We start from the raw sequence: 14403 nt of genomic DNA, 5'->3' as shown, positions 1-14403 counted from the left end.
CCCGCAGCCCGGGGCTCCCGAGCTGCCGCGGGGCCCGGTCGGCGGCGGCTGCAGCGACGGCTCCTGCGCCAGCTCATTGGGGCGCCCTCCCTCCGCGCCGGAAATGCGGGAAGAGGCTACGTCACTTCCGCTCCTGGTCTCTCGCCCCTCCCGCCTCAGCCTTAGGAGAGGGCCGGCCCCGAAGGCTCCCCTCTGATAGGCCCAGACAGAGCCCCGCCGACCAATCACTAACTAGAGCTCGCCGGCTGTTGCTGGGGCGACGGGCCGGGAGGAGCGGGCGGCGGAGCCGGGCAGGCCCCGGGGCGCCAGGGCTTCCTGCCCCCCGCCGCCTCAGCCGGCTCTCCCGGCTCCCAGGGGCGGCGCTCTGCCCCTGCCCCTCCCCCAGCTCCCGATCCGGCCCAGACCCCCCGGGAACTACCCAGCTGGGTGACCTTGGCCAAGTCACTTAACCCCACCGCCGAGCGGGGGGCCCGTGTCTGTCCTCAAACCTACACCCCAACGTTAAGCACCAGGAAACCGCGTGGCTCCCTCCTGGCCTGCCCCTCAATGCCCGAGGGGGCCCATGGGCGCCGGCATCTTGTCGGGTGGCACAAGGCTGATCGTCCACTGGCCCTGGCCACCGGGAACGCGGGGCTGGGCCTGGCTGTGCTCCACCCAACGGGGCCCTGAAGCCTCAGAGAACAGTGGAAGGTGTGGCCGGGTGCCAACCCCGGGCCACCCCAGCCCCCTCGAGTGTGGCCCTGCCCTGACTTGGGAGTCTTCTGGGGACAGCCCCCCCCAGAGGCCTGTAGTTCTGGGGAGCACCTCCTCTAGATTCTGGGGAACCTCAGAGAAAATCTTTCATGGGAAGGTGACAGGCACAAAGTAGGGCCCATCTCATCTGGGTGCAGCGGAGGCTGCGGGAGAAGGGTTCATCCTCCGGTAAGTGACACATGGCAAGGCCTTGGGCACATCCCTATTCACCATCTATTGAGAAAAGAATGCAGGGTTCCCATGCCTCTCATGTCAATCATCTACGGCATGAAGAGACTCTCATGCAATAGGATACGTCTGCCCACTTTAAGTCCTATCCTTTCTTGGTCTGCGTTTATTTATAGCAACATGTCAAGACTGATATGGTTCAAGGCCTGCAGCAAAACATCCGTCCACTGATGAATGGAAAAAGATTCCTTTTTGAGTACCAAAAATTCAGTTTCCCATCCGTCTAGAAACTGCCATTTTGGGGGCATTGTCCCTTACTTGCCCACAACACCCCTGGTTCCTATACACAGCTTCTCTCATGAAACCACTTTAGAACTTGTCAGTGGAGGCAAAGCTTGTGACCTTGGCTCTAAGTGACCAACAACTATCTCTTTTCTTTGATCTGACCATTCCAGGGTCACAGTTTAGTGGCATAGTGGACAGAGCACCAAATCCAGAATCAAGAAGACCCCCAGACAGCTATGAACTCGGTGACCATTTAACCTCTCTTGCCTCAGTCCCCTCTCCTGCAAAAGGATTAAAATAGCACCTACCTCTCAAGGTGATTGTGAGGATCAAATCAGAAATTAGTAAAGTGCTGAAGCACTAGACAAATGGGAGCTATGGTCATGAGGATGAGGATGATGAAGATGATGAAGAAGAATATGGTGGTGGTGATAGTGATGATAGTCTCCAGGCTGTTCCTCATTACAGTTAACACTTTCAGATGGTCAATGTCCTCATTTTAAAAAATTGTTTTATTGATGCTCTTTTTTTACCCAAAGTTGTCATTTAGCAAATGACCTTCCCTTCTCAGGGTCCCTCCATTCCACGTTCCATCACACCACAGCAGAGGCAGGTTTCCTGATTCCCACACTGGGGAGTCCAGCACCCCTGGATGCAGCCCTGCAGATGGGCATGGAGCACCCCCAACTTTCCCTTCTCCCTGGACAGTTTCTCAGGGACCGTCTCCTGGCTTACACTTGCAGTCTCTGTGAGTCTCCTCATATTCTTGTTCACTCAGTTCCCCAGTTCTATTCCAGAGGACCCCGGCCATGCTCTAAAGCCTTGCCCCCAGGGTGTCTGTGTGAAATTGGTCTAAGACTTCACCCTCATCCTCATCACACTTGATAGAACCTGATTTAATCCATCACTAACCTTTTGGCTATTTTCCCCAGCTACCAGTAATGGAGTGAAACTGCATTTCACCCCTGCTTTGTGGATTCACTGAATTTTCATTTATTTAGCAAATGTCAGTGAAGCTACCTACTGTGTATCCAGAGTCAAATGGGGATTTGGGGGATGTAAAGGGAATAAGGGGGGAGTGGTGAAAAATGTCAGTGAGTGGGAAGAGACCTTAAGACATAGAATGTCAGAGTTGGGAGAGTCATGGGTCTGAAGACAGAATTCCTAAGTTCAAATACAGCCTCATACATTTACTAGCTGTGCGACCCTGGGCAAATCATTTAACTCTGTCTTAAATTGCTCATCTGTAAAACGATCTGGAGAATGAAAGGGAAAATCAGTCCAGTATCTTTGCCCAGAAAATCTTAAATGGGGTCATGAAGACTTGGGCATGATTGATATGACTGAACAGAGTTCTCAGTTTCCTTATCTATAAAATGTGGATTAAAACACCCACCCTCCTCCAGGGTGAGAACAAAAAGATAACACCTTAAAAGTGCTCTGCAAACTGTAAAGAGTTACATAAATACTAAGCACTGCTATCATTTAAGGGTTTTTTTGTCAATGCACAGAAACGTGACTATGGATCACTTTTAACTGGAGCTATGTTGATAAGGACTGCAGGGAGCAGTGGGTGGGCAGATACACACTCACATAACTAGCTGGGCAAAATGGTAGATCTGAGGATTTCAAGCAACCCAAACTTCACACTACCCTGGTGATTACACTGCCTTGGTAGCTCTCCATAAGGACAATTCTGCTATCAAGACTGGAAAGTCATGGGGCGGATAGGTGGTGTAGTGGATAAAGCACTGGCCTTGGAGTCAGGAGTACCTGGGTTCAAATCTGGTCTCAGACACTTAAATGATTACCTAGCTGTGTGGCCTTGGGCAAGCCACTTAACCCCATTTGCCTTGCAAAAACCTTAAAAAAAAAAAAAAAGACTGGAAAGTTTTCAGCCCTTTCTGTTAGGAGAGTTCCCCAGGGCTCCTTCAAGCTCCCAATGCCAGTCTGAGGTCAAAGCAAGGATACTCCCCATTTTGGGGACAGTTACTCAACAAAGAGTTAACCTAAGGTGTGGGTACCTAAGGTGGGGCTAGCTCAGGCTTGGTTCACCAAGGAAGGGGAATCAGTACCATATAGGTAACAAATGGCTGACAATGGCTGCATAGGCTTGGAAGTATTGGGTTTTACTCTTAAACACAAGGGGAGTTACGTGTGCCAGTCTAGGGTAAATCCCAGGCCCCTCCGGATGCTGCTTGGAGGAAGACCCAAATGTAGGCAGAATTCTTAAGGGCTCAGGTTCTTTACTCATGGATAACATCAGTCTCCCGAGCTGGCTTCTCTTAATGATGGGCAAAACTTTTCTTTCTAGGCTTGAGTTGTCTCCTAAGGTCATATGAATGAGATGATCTCTAAGACCCCTCCCAACCCTACCTTGTAGGTTCTAAAGGCACTTCCCTCTATTTTCATAACTAATTTCCAAGGTGTGTCTACTCATATTTGGTTTCCCTCTGAGCTTTGACATTCTAGTGTTCTGAGCTCAGTTGCTCTTGCCCTCAGGCCTCAGATCAAGCGACAACAGGTGAGGTCAAGAATCCAGCTTCAGGTAGAGTATCAAGGATATGTTTGACTACTACAGAACCTTCCACTGAGAGGTCAGCTCCTAAATAGTCAGGGGCAGTTCATCAGGAAATGGGGGTCTTCTCCCCACTGTCCCCCCCACTGCCTGGAGGTGATAAAGGCTTGCTTCCCTGTCCTCTCCTATGGAGTACATGCTGAGTTCTGACAGGCTGCCCAGTGTCAAAGTTCAGTCCAAAACTGAGGATGAAAACCCCTCTGCAGGGACCCACTAAGTCATCTGGTCAGCATTTGGAGAGAAGTCTTGGGGCGGGGGGTGTCTGTCCACAGTGGAAGGAAGATATGAGGGGTTTACCTCAAGGACAACCCTAACTGGGTGAACCCAAGCTGAACTCAGTCTTGACCAATGAATCTGCATCTCATCTGTGACTTCCTTTTTCTTGTTTTTTTTTTAGTTTTTACAAGGCAGTGGGGTTCAGTGACTTGCCCAAGGCCACACAGCTAGTTAATTATTAAGTGTCTGAGGTCAGATTTGAACTCAGGTACTCCTGACTCCAGGGCCAGTGCTCTATCCGCTGCACCATCTAGCTGCCCCTCACCTGACTCCCAAGCACCATCTCCCATGCTTGAAACCTGAAAGTCTAGGTTATACAGCTGATAAGGACCTTAGAGACCATCAAGTCTAAGCCTCCTTTATTTACAGAAGACTCTGAGACCTAGAGAAAATATGAAGCCTGCCCTAGGTCATAGCTAGTGAGGGGCAGGCCTGGTCCATGCCCACCCCAGGCCCTCAGATAGGTAGGGTTGTTTTTCCACTGTGCCACAATGTTCCTTGTTTATTCCTGCTCCTGGGTCTCCTCTCAGTCCTGCAGTCTTTCTTCTCCATTTCCTCCTCCCTGTTCCCAGTCATACATCACACTAATAGACTCAGTACTACTTGTAGCTCTTACAGATAGTTCTCTTCTCTTCTCTCCCCTTACAACAACCAGCAGTTTAATTTTCCTGTTGTTGATCTCTGGCCAGGCCAAGGCACAGCTGAAAAACCTTTGGGGGTTCTCTTCTGTACCCCAAGGAAAGCTCTAACTCCTTGGCAGGGCACCAGCACCAACATGATTCTCTCCAACATGATTCCACTGCCTTCTCTCATTTCCCTCTGTGTTCTATAAGCCAGGCAAACAAACCTTCATCACTGGCCACCTCCAGGCCTTTGGGGCTCTCTAGGCCCTGTGCTTAGCATGTCATTCCTCCCTTGCTTCCCCTCCTCATCCTTTAGAGTCATCTTCTCCAAGAAACCCCTCCTGAATCTCTAGCCAGTAAATGATCTCCCTCACCCCCACCCCACCTCCCAAACCTACCCAAGGGCTTTCTTTGCATCCTCCTAATGCACCTATCAGCAGGCACCATATGACATGAATCTCAGAGGTGACTAGGGATTGGTGTCAAACCTCAGGGATCTGGACCGGGCTTGAGCTCACCAAGGAAAGAAACAATTTCATAAATCTGGCTGCTCCCCATTTTAATTAATTGTTCATTAGGTGCTAAGCTCAGTTGTTTCCATCCTGTTAAGTGTGGTTCCATCCTCTGAGTTTCCTCAACCTTGGTCGAAGTCCTCTTTGCCACCCTCTACTTATGGCTCTGCTAAGCAGCCCTGTTGGGAGTCTTGTCCCCCCCCAGAGTAGGACACTCTTCCAGCCTGTGCCTGGCACAGAGAAGGTGCTTAACAGGAATGGGACTGAATGGGCCTGCAGTTGGAAGGCTCCTATTGAGATTTTGTTCCTTCCTATCTATGGGAACTACAGATCAATACCTTCCTACCCGAGCCTCAGCTTCCTTCTCTAAAATGGGGAGAATCGCCTCTGATGGCTCCAACAAAGCCCTTCATCAATGGGAACTATTCCGTTCAATGACCAGATATGAGGAGAGCCAGGCCCCCACTGTCTGAGCAAATAGTGGCCAAGGGATAGGGGCTGAAGGTGCCTCTCCAGCAGAGAGAACAGAAGAGTCTTCTCATTCTTTCTTGGGAGATGTAGGTGAGGCAGTGAGCAGTTGTGTGTGTGGTGGGTAGGTGCACCTGTTCTTAATGTAGCCTGGCTCCAGGAGAAGCCATTTCTTTCCTTCTCATTTCTCTGGCTAATTCTTGGACAAAGCAGCTCCCGGAAGCAAAAGTGACAGAAAATGTGAACTGTTTCAAATGGTAATGCTGAGGCATGCCCAATCCCCCCTCCCAGGCAGCAGCCCCAAGAGTCATCACCTCTTCCTAGCCCATGGGGTCACACGGGGTCACAGAGTCAATAAAACTTGAACCAGTCTAATCATAATCTCTGTGAATCTCTGACTGTACCACCAGCTGCTGCTCCAAATGCTTCCTTCCCTCCTGGAATTCCTCCAAGGCCTTCCTAGCAGCTCTTGTTCATCTTAGAAGGAAATTTGTACAACAACATGAACATAGAACCTTAAAACTGTGCCCCCAGCACCTTGTCATCTCTCCTCTGGACTATTCCAATAACAATATTTTTTTTGTACTTCAACAACTCAACCTGCCAAAACTGACAAACTATATGACCAGAAACATAAAGCACCCTTTATACAATGTAAGTCAGATTTAAATAATTGAAAAACAGTTTCTAAACCGAACCTATTTATTCAATGCCATCCCAATTAAATTAAAAACTTATTTTTGTGTTAGAAAAAAATAAAATTCATTTGAAAGGACAACAGGTCAAGAATTCCAAAGAAACTAAGGGAAAAAATGTAAAGGAAGACTTTATGCCATATTATAAGGAGAGAGCACTGTTGAAGTATAAAAATGGATGATTTTGATTATTTTAAATCAAAATTTTCTTATATAAAAAAACTATAGTAGTCAGTATTAGAAAAGCAGAAAATTGAGGGCAAAACCTTTCATATTACAATCTTTCATGATTATGATGGAATACTGCTATGATAAAAGAAATGAGTGATGGGGAAAAATTTCTACAGTCAATGTTTCTGACAAAACTCTTTCTAAAAATATATTGAGAACTGAGTCAATTTTTTTTTTATGTTTTTGCAAGGCAAACAGGGTTAAGTGGCTTGCCCAAGGCCACACAGCTAGGTAATTATTAAGTGTCTGAGACTGGATTTGAAGCCAGGTACTCCTGACTCCAGGGCCGGTGCTTTATCCACTGCGCCACCTAGCTGCCCCAAACTGAGTCAAATTTGCAAGAATACAAGTCATTCCCCAATTGATAAATGGTCACAGGAAATGAATAAGCAGTTTTCAGTTGAAAAAAATTAAAGCTATGTATGTCATATGAAAAAAAAAAGGCTCTAAGTCACTAAATTAGAGAAATGCAAATTGAAACAACTCTGAGGTACTGCCTCAGGCTGTCTAATATGACAGAAAAGAGAAATAATAAATGCTGGAGGGGATGTGGAAAAAGCAGAACACTAATAAACTGCTGTTGGGAGTTGCAAACTGATCCAACCTTTCTGGAAGAGCAATTCGGAACTATGCCCAAAGACAAGAAAACTATGCATATTCTTTGTTTCTTCATTCACAGTGGGACTAATGCATAACACGTCTGTAAATCAATAACCTGTATCAGATTGCTTCCTATCCTAGGATGGGATGGAGAAAACTTTACAAAAATGAATGTTGAAAATTATCTCTACATATAATTAGAAAAATAAAGAAAAAAGAAAATATGAGATGTTTGATTTAGAAACTATGGAAATACTTAGACCTCTGAAGAAAGATGCTATCTACCTCCAGAAAAAGAACTGACCTATAGATATTTATTTATATTCATGCTTAATTATAGCCTTCTCTAGGGCAGGGGGAAGAAGAGGAGAGAGGAAAAACTCCCAAACTACACAGCAGAAAACAAAAGAAAATATAGAAGGAAGCATAGAAAAGCTGGACGACTATGACAATAATGGGCAAAATTTATTACATAAATAGAAATTTATTGTTTTATATTTATATTTATACTGAATCCTCTCTTAAGATATGTTATTTTTTCTTGTTTTCCAGTTAAGTTTAAAATGAATAAAAAATATTCTTTCATTTGATCCCTACAATAATCATGGAAAACAGGTGTTATTCTCAGTTTACAGATGAACAAACTGAGGCAAAAAGAGGTTAAAGGATTTGCTCAAGACCACAGAGCTATTAAGGTCTGAGGCAGGATTCAAACTCAGCTCTTCCTGACGCCAGACTCCAGTCACAGCGCTATCTTACAGCCTCCTAACAGTTCTGGCCTCATGTCTCACTGGACTCTAGCCCAACCTCTAATCAGATGCCAAAATACTTGTGCTAATGCTGAGGTTTCCTGTCTGGCAGGACAGCTGGTCCTATTATCCAGGTTCTTTATGATCTATCACCTTCCATGAATTCTATGGACCAGCCACACTTGGTATTTCTCATCCAAGATGCTCCATCTCTCATCTCTCACATATCTCCCTTGTGTTAGAGGTCTCTTCTAGCCCTACTTGGCTGCTAGTTCTTCCTCCTCTAAAATTAAAACATTCTATCAGGATCTCTGTACTGCACTGAAGATGATGCTGCCTTTGCCTAGTGCTGGGGGTCAGGGTCCTGGGCATCACCATGGTGCTTTTTTTGGACTCTGGCCTCTACTCTGAAGATAACAGTCCTAGAAAAGAGAGCTGATTGGCGTAAGCAAACCAAAAGTCACTTAAGCCATTTAGCTCCAGGGACAGAGCTCTTGCGCTCGGAGGCCCGGCCTTCAAAGGCAGACTTACTCATGATCTTAGTAACATGTCACCCAAGTAAAGAACGGTGCTGATGGGGGCATGGACTGACAATCTTCGGACAGAAGTATGGTCTCCAACCCAGAGGTCTGGATGGGAAATGTGTTGAGTCCCGCTGAGATCAGGGCTATAACAGAAGAGAATGGAGCAGGAGTGAGGAGAACTGGGAAGGTGTCATGGAGATTTAAAAAAAAAATCACCCTTGGACTCACTCTCTTCCTAACTCCCAGAGGACAAGTGGAGTCAGGGGGGATTTGTCACCAAGAAACTAGGGAGGTGGGAGAATTTTAATTAGCCCCCCCCATGGGACCTAAGACCAATGGCCATGGGAGGAAAGATCTGGTGGGAACAATTCCTCTAGCGTCTAGAGTCCTGAGGACTTCTTCAGTGGGATAAGCTTATAGGAGGCACTTGCAAAGCAAGTTTAATCAAGAGGCTCCAGATGGGAACTGTCCTTTGTTCCTTTTAAAGTGGCTAACATGGATAATTCTACATAGTTGGCACTGTAAAGGTTCTTCTAAAGCTAGCTCCTGAGGGACACAAAACCCACAAAAACCCCTAAGAGAGTTAGGTGGCTGCTGATTCATCCTCCCTCCTCTTCACCTTCAGCCTTCCCGATCTTGGACCAGCTCCAGTCAGGGGAAATAAGATTCCATTTTTTTTGGGGGGGGGGGGGTAAATCGCAGCTATGGACAGTCTCTAGACACTATACAGTTGTGGGCAGACCAAGTGATGAAGGAGGCTGAGTGGGTGATCAGCCTGTAAAAGTGTGAGTCCAAGCATGGTGGAAGAAGGTGCTGCCATGATGAGCTTTCCTGATGCCTAAACTATGGGGTCCAGAGATGGCCAGATCCTGGGAGTCCTGGCATAACTGGTAGCTGAGCAGGAGGCCCTCCTCAGATGTAAGTGTTTGATCACCAATAACAGGGTCACTAGGTCATCCTAATTTCCATGAGGATTTGGAGGCAGCCTCCTGAGGGATCAGCCATCAGGAACTCCTGGGAGTTGATACCCAGATCTACCTCACTCACTGTAGCAGGGTCAAAGAGAAACCCTTGGAGTTGCCTAAGATATCTCATGTAGAAATAACTTCCCCCCTCCTGGGACCTTGGGGTTTTTTGGTTTATTTCTTCCCTATTCTTGGCGATGGAAGTGCTGTGGCACTTTGCCCAATCTTTATTCCTCTTACAAGAACCCTATATGGCCCTTCCTGACCTTATCCTCCCACTCTGGTGTTGTCAACCAAGTTAATGCCCATCCAGAAAAATGATGGCTGAGAAAACTCAGGAGCAGAGTTGGCTATATGCCTGCTGCTCTTCTCGGACGACTAAAAGCCACCATCTGATAGGGTAGAGACTTCAATGATGTCATGTTGACTCCAGGAGACCAGAGGCAGTGGAGGCCCTAGAGAAAGCAGCAAGGTCCAATCTATTCAGTTACAGTAGACAGGAAGAACCAGAATGATTTCAATGAGGAATACAGAAACTACTAAAACTTGCCAGCATAATAAACACTGGCAGGAGATACCAGCAGCTGTACATGCTTCTGCAGACTAGGCAGGATTACAGGCACCAGTTTATGGACAGTGTTACAGGCAGGGTCAAGAAGGGTGTGAGACCTCTAGCTCAGAGGTCCACCATCTCTGCCAGTCCAATGAGTTCTGAACCAATGCTGATGCTTAATTACATCCCTAGATTTTGGTGGTCTAGGGGCGCCGAGTGATGGGATATCCTGGCAAGTACTACCAATGGCCAGCATGTGAGCCTGGAAGAATTAGGCATGTGAGACCTTCAGTTATACTGATTCCACAGGTCTGCCTGAAGGCTTAGTATGGCATGGTGGGAACAAGACTAGAAGACCATAGAGGAAATTCTCTACCACCTCTCAGTCACTAGAGTATTGTGGACCAAGGTGTTCATGGGGCAAGCCGGTATCAATATGAACCAACATATGCTTTTGGTTGTACACACCAACCAGGTTGATGCCCTTAAGAGGATGGCAAAAATCACAGAGTGTGTCCATTGCTAATATGGAAATGGATACCATGATGCTATGTTGTAGGAGGCATGGGACCATATGAAGCCATTGACTAAACACAAGAGAGTAACTTCTGACCAAAAGGGCTCCTCAGGCCAATGACAAAACCCATTCTGTTATGATCTTGAAATAAAAGTATTTTCATTGTATCCTGCCTAGGGGGGTCAGGTGCCCCACCTTCTAGAAGCCATTTCTATGATAAATCAGTATCTCCTTCCTAGGAAATGGAGGTGGGAGAAGAAGAGCTTTCCAGTCCTCTTTACTCAGCTGCTTCTCACCTCAGGAAGACTTACCTGATAAGGACATATCAGCAGTACACTCTATCCAACCCTTATTTCATCCCCTGCTTAGCTGCCCAGGGCTCAAAATCTCTGCCCCACCTCAGGGGGCTCCATACCCTTTGGGGAAACTGCCCCCTAGATCTCTCTTTGTGTAGGATGGTTCAGGCAACTCCATTCCAGAAAGGACCTGAGCAATCCTGTGGTTGAACTGTTGGGAAGGAGATGAGGTATGTCTGCATAATTATGAACATAAATTTACCTGCACAAAAGAGGGTCTCTTAGATGGCTTGGTGACAATCCCGACTCTCTGGATGACGATAAGAAGAATCCTCTTTCAGGTCCTGTAGAAGAAGACAGCGTCTTAGCAAAGGTCTCTAAAGGAGCAAAGATTTGATGCCCACCTTCAATAGGGCTCCGAGGATCAAAGAATTCTGGGTTGGTAGATAGGGGAACTTGGGTGGGCTGTCAGAATGGCTCAATCTCAGAAGTGTAATGACCTCACAGCTATGTTCCTAAAGAGGACTCTGACCACAGGGGAGATCAGTGATTGACCTCCTCCAAGCTGTGTCCTTGGGGTTACACTTACTTCTTGGCACCTCTGCAATCCTTATATGACAACTACAATAACCTTAGTAAAGCAAACCAATGCTGATAAGATTTCAGAATTTTAATCAGGGCAATGACTAACCACGACTACTGAGGACTGATGGTGTTGTATGCCTCCCACTTAATAATAATGTTTGTCATTCATTTTCAAAGAAAACCACGACATCAGGGAAGTGATGTCATGATAAGCATAGGAACTGGATTTGAATGAGGGTGGGGCTAAGACCCCCAGATATGAATCAGGACTGGATGTGAGGCAGTCAGGGTTAAGTGACTTGCCCAAGGTCACACAGCTAGTAAGAGTCAAGTATCTGAGGCTGGATGCATGGCTGGAATGATGGCAGAACTCTGAATGGAAGTCTTCAATACCTCTGAGAGATTGCCTGTGGAAGAGTTAGGGATGTATAATGAGAATCACATGGAATGAGAAATGGGGAGGGGGATCTGATCTGCACCAATGGCCTTGTGGGAGACTGAAAAGTGCTCACCCATGGTAAAGCCTCAGACAAGGCTCACCAGAGGGAGGCAGATCTCTTTCAGCCTTTCAGTAACCCAACCCACTCCCTGCCCCAGCATAAGCCCACAACTTCAACACCCATATTCCCAAAGGAGATGTTCAAATGCTGTCAATCAGGTGACACCAAGAGCTCAGAAGATGTCCAGTGGCAAAAGTCCTAAAGGGAAATGAACCCTCCCAACTGGCCTCCATGCTGTTCCTTATACAGGGTTCTCCAACTGCCATGGACCTCATCTCCATGCCTTAGCCCCAGCTGTGGCTCCTGTCTGGAATGCCATCCCTACTCAGCTCTGCCTTAGATTCTCCAAGTTCCTTCAAAGTTCTGCACGAGTCATTTTGATCAAGAATTATCTTTACTTCCTTAATACTAGTGCATTTGTCAGTGAACATCCTCATGTATGTCTGCCTTGTCTCCCCCCAACAACTTCTAGGACTGCAGTGCCCCCAAGGTCAGGGGTTTGTTTGCCCCTTTTTTTTGGTATTCGATCAATCAAATGGCATTTATTAACTGTCTAAGAGAGAACCAGTCCTAGCCTCAGAGAAGCCTCCATTCCAATGGAGAAATAACAGCAGTCTAGGTATATGCTGAATATATACAAAAGGAACATGCAAGAGTTTGGGAAGGAGGGTGCTGGTAGCTAGGGGATCAGGAAAGGTTTCAGGTGCAAGGTGAGGCTCCAGCTGGAACTAGAAGGGTTCTAGGAAAGGCCTTGACATAGTACCTGGCAGAGGGTAAGCCTTTAGTGGAGACTTGAATTGATCCCCTCTCCAAGCTCACAGATCCTTCCCTCAAGATAAAGAAAAAGTTCAACCAAACCAAAGGCAACCATTCTGTAGTCCCTCACCCTTCCCAGGAGAGAGGGGTCCTGGGTTTCCTCATCTGTCCTTCAGGTCCAAGGCTAGTCACTGAAATGAGTCTGGGTCTGGCTTTCTTTTTGTGTGTGGTATTCCCTTCACCAGAGGAAAACAATGTTCTGCAAAGGCAGGATCACAGCAGCCCTTGGAGGGCAGGGAGGGCACAGAAGATTGGGGGGGGGCAAGGATTTGCCCCAAGTCCCTGGTTCTGGCTACAGGATCAGAAAGGATTAGAGCCCAGGTCTCTTTTGGTCTCCCTACTCAAGGTCCCATCTCCTTTTTCATAGCTACTGGTGCTCTTAGGGCTCCAGTACAGCAGATTAGAAGCCCTAGGCATGTCTCTCAAGAGGAGGATGCTGTCTCTAAAGTGCTGACCACAGAGCTGGAGCCTTTTGAAGGCCTAGCTTGGGGGAGAGTGAGCAGGACAGTCGGGTTCAAAGCAGAGAGCCACTTCAGGAAGCTGGATCTTCTGAGGAAAATGTGAGTGAATACTGGGAGGGGGGAGCTCATTGGAGTCCATAAAACTAGGCTTTTCTAGAAGAATCAGATTTTTATTTTTCTGTCCCAAGTCCAGAAGGGAAAATTATCTGGCATTCAATAAAATAATTCAGTTATTTCTTGAGCCTTTCTTTTTTTTTAGGTTTTTGCAAGGCAAATGGGGTTAAGTGGCTTGCCCAAGGCCATACAGCTAGGTCATTATTAAGTGTCTGAGACCGGATTTGAACCCAGGTACTCCTGACTCCAAGGCCGGCGCTTTATCCACTACTCCACCTAGCCGCCCCGATTGAGCCTTTCTTTCTCAGAATTTTTTTGTAGCCAATGAATCAACAAGCATTTATTTAGAGCCCATTAGGTGCCAGGAAGCAGGGAACACAAAGGAAAAACAGAGAAACAATCAGCACTTTAAGGATGCCTAAGTTCTATTGTTCATTGTCCAACATCTTCATTATATGGACAGGAAAATGAGGTCCAGGGCAGAAATAACTTGCCCAGAGTAGGTTGGTTCTTGTCCTTTGTTATTGTAGAACACTCACCATGTTTGAGACAAACTACAGCGTGTCCAATTGTGGCTGCCCACAGTCACACAGCAAGCCAATATCAGAGCAGGAGTCTGAATCCAAGTGTTCAAGCTTTTGGGATTCCCAGGTCAGTACTCTTCCATTACCTTAAGTCTAAACTTGCTCAGTTTGGCTTCCTGTCACTGTTCCTGATTCTCTCTTTTGGGGCAAACAGACCAAGGGTAATCTTATTTTTCAGAAGACTGCCCTTCAAATATGAATGGGATAAAGTCTGAGATTTCTTCAGTAAAATATTATCGATTAGAAATAGCTGAGCTGTGTTATGTCTCTTCTACCCCTCCTCCCCTGACAACCAACTTAATGTTACTTTGACTGAAATGTAAAGAGTAAACTGACCCTGTCTTATCTGGATTGAAGTCCAGATGTTTCCACATTCCTTGTCCTAGAGAGAAGAACCTGTCTCTGCTTTTTCTTTAGATGAATTTATGCTTCTAGATTATGAAGACCACATTTCTCACTGAGGATGGGTCAGTTGGGGGAGGGGAGTCACTTTAGGATAAACAGATTTTGGATTCCTGGCTCTGTACCTGTCTCTCTCAGGGGAGGGGTC

The 14403-nt window shown here is 46.6% G+C and overlaps 1 protein-coding gene across 2 annotated transcripts in view; it reads right to left on the bottom strand.

The window, feature by feature from the left end:
* SYVN1 (synoviolin 1) overlaps positions 1-14403 on the bottom strand; it is a 35683-nt gene that overhangs the window by 19870 nt on the left and 1410 nt on the right. Inside the window, exon 2 of one of the 2 annotated variants that reach the window (XM_074231106.1) lies at positions 11056-11137. Coding sequence is in view for 1 of the 2 variants with exons in the window: in XM_074231104.1 (XP_074087205.1) it covers positions 2-77 (76 nt within the window). In the remaining variant the exon portion in view is untranslated. Of the gene's footprint in view, position 1; positions 106-11055; positions 11138-14403 lie in introns of those variants that run through there. The other variant, XM_074231104.1, reaches the window with a different exon arrangement.

Source organism: Macrotis lagotis, chromosome 3 (assembly GCF_037893015.1).
Source record: "Macrotis lagotis isolate mMagLag1 chromosome 3, bilby.v1.9.chrom.fasta, whole genome shotgun sequence".
NCBI classification, from domain to species: Eukaryota; Metazoa; Chordata; class Mammalia; order Peramelemorphia; family Peramelidae; genus Macrotis; species Macrotis lagotis.
The sequence above is the reverse complement of the archived record's forward strand: the minus strand, read 5'-3'. Positions and strand labels throughout refer to the sequence as shown.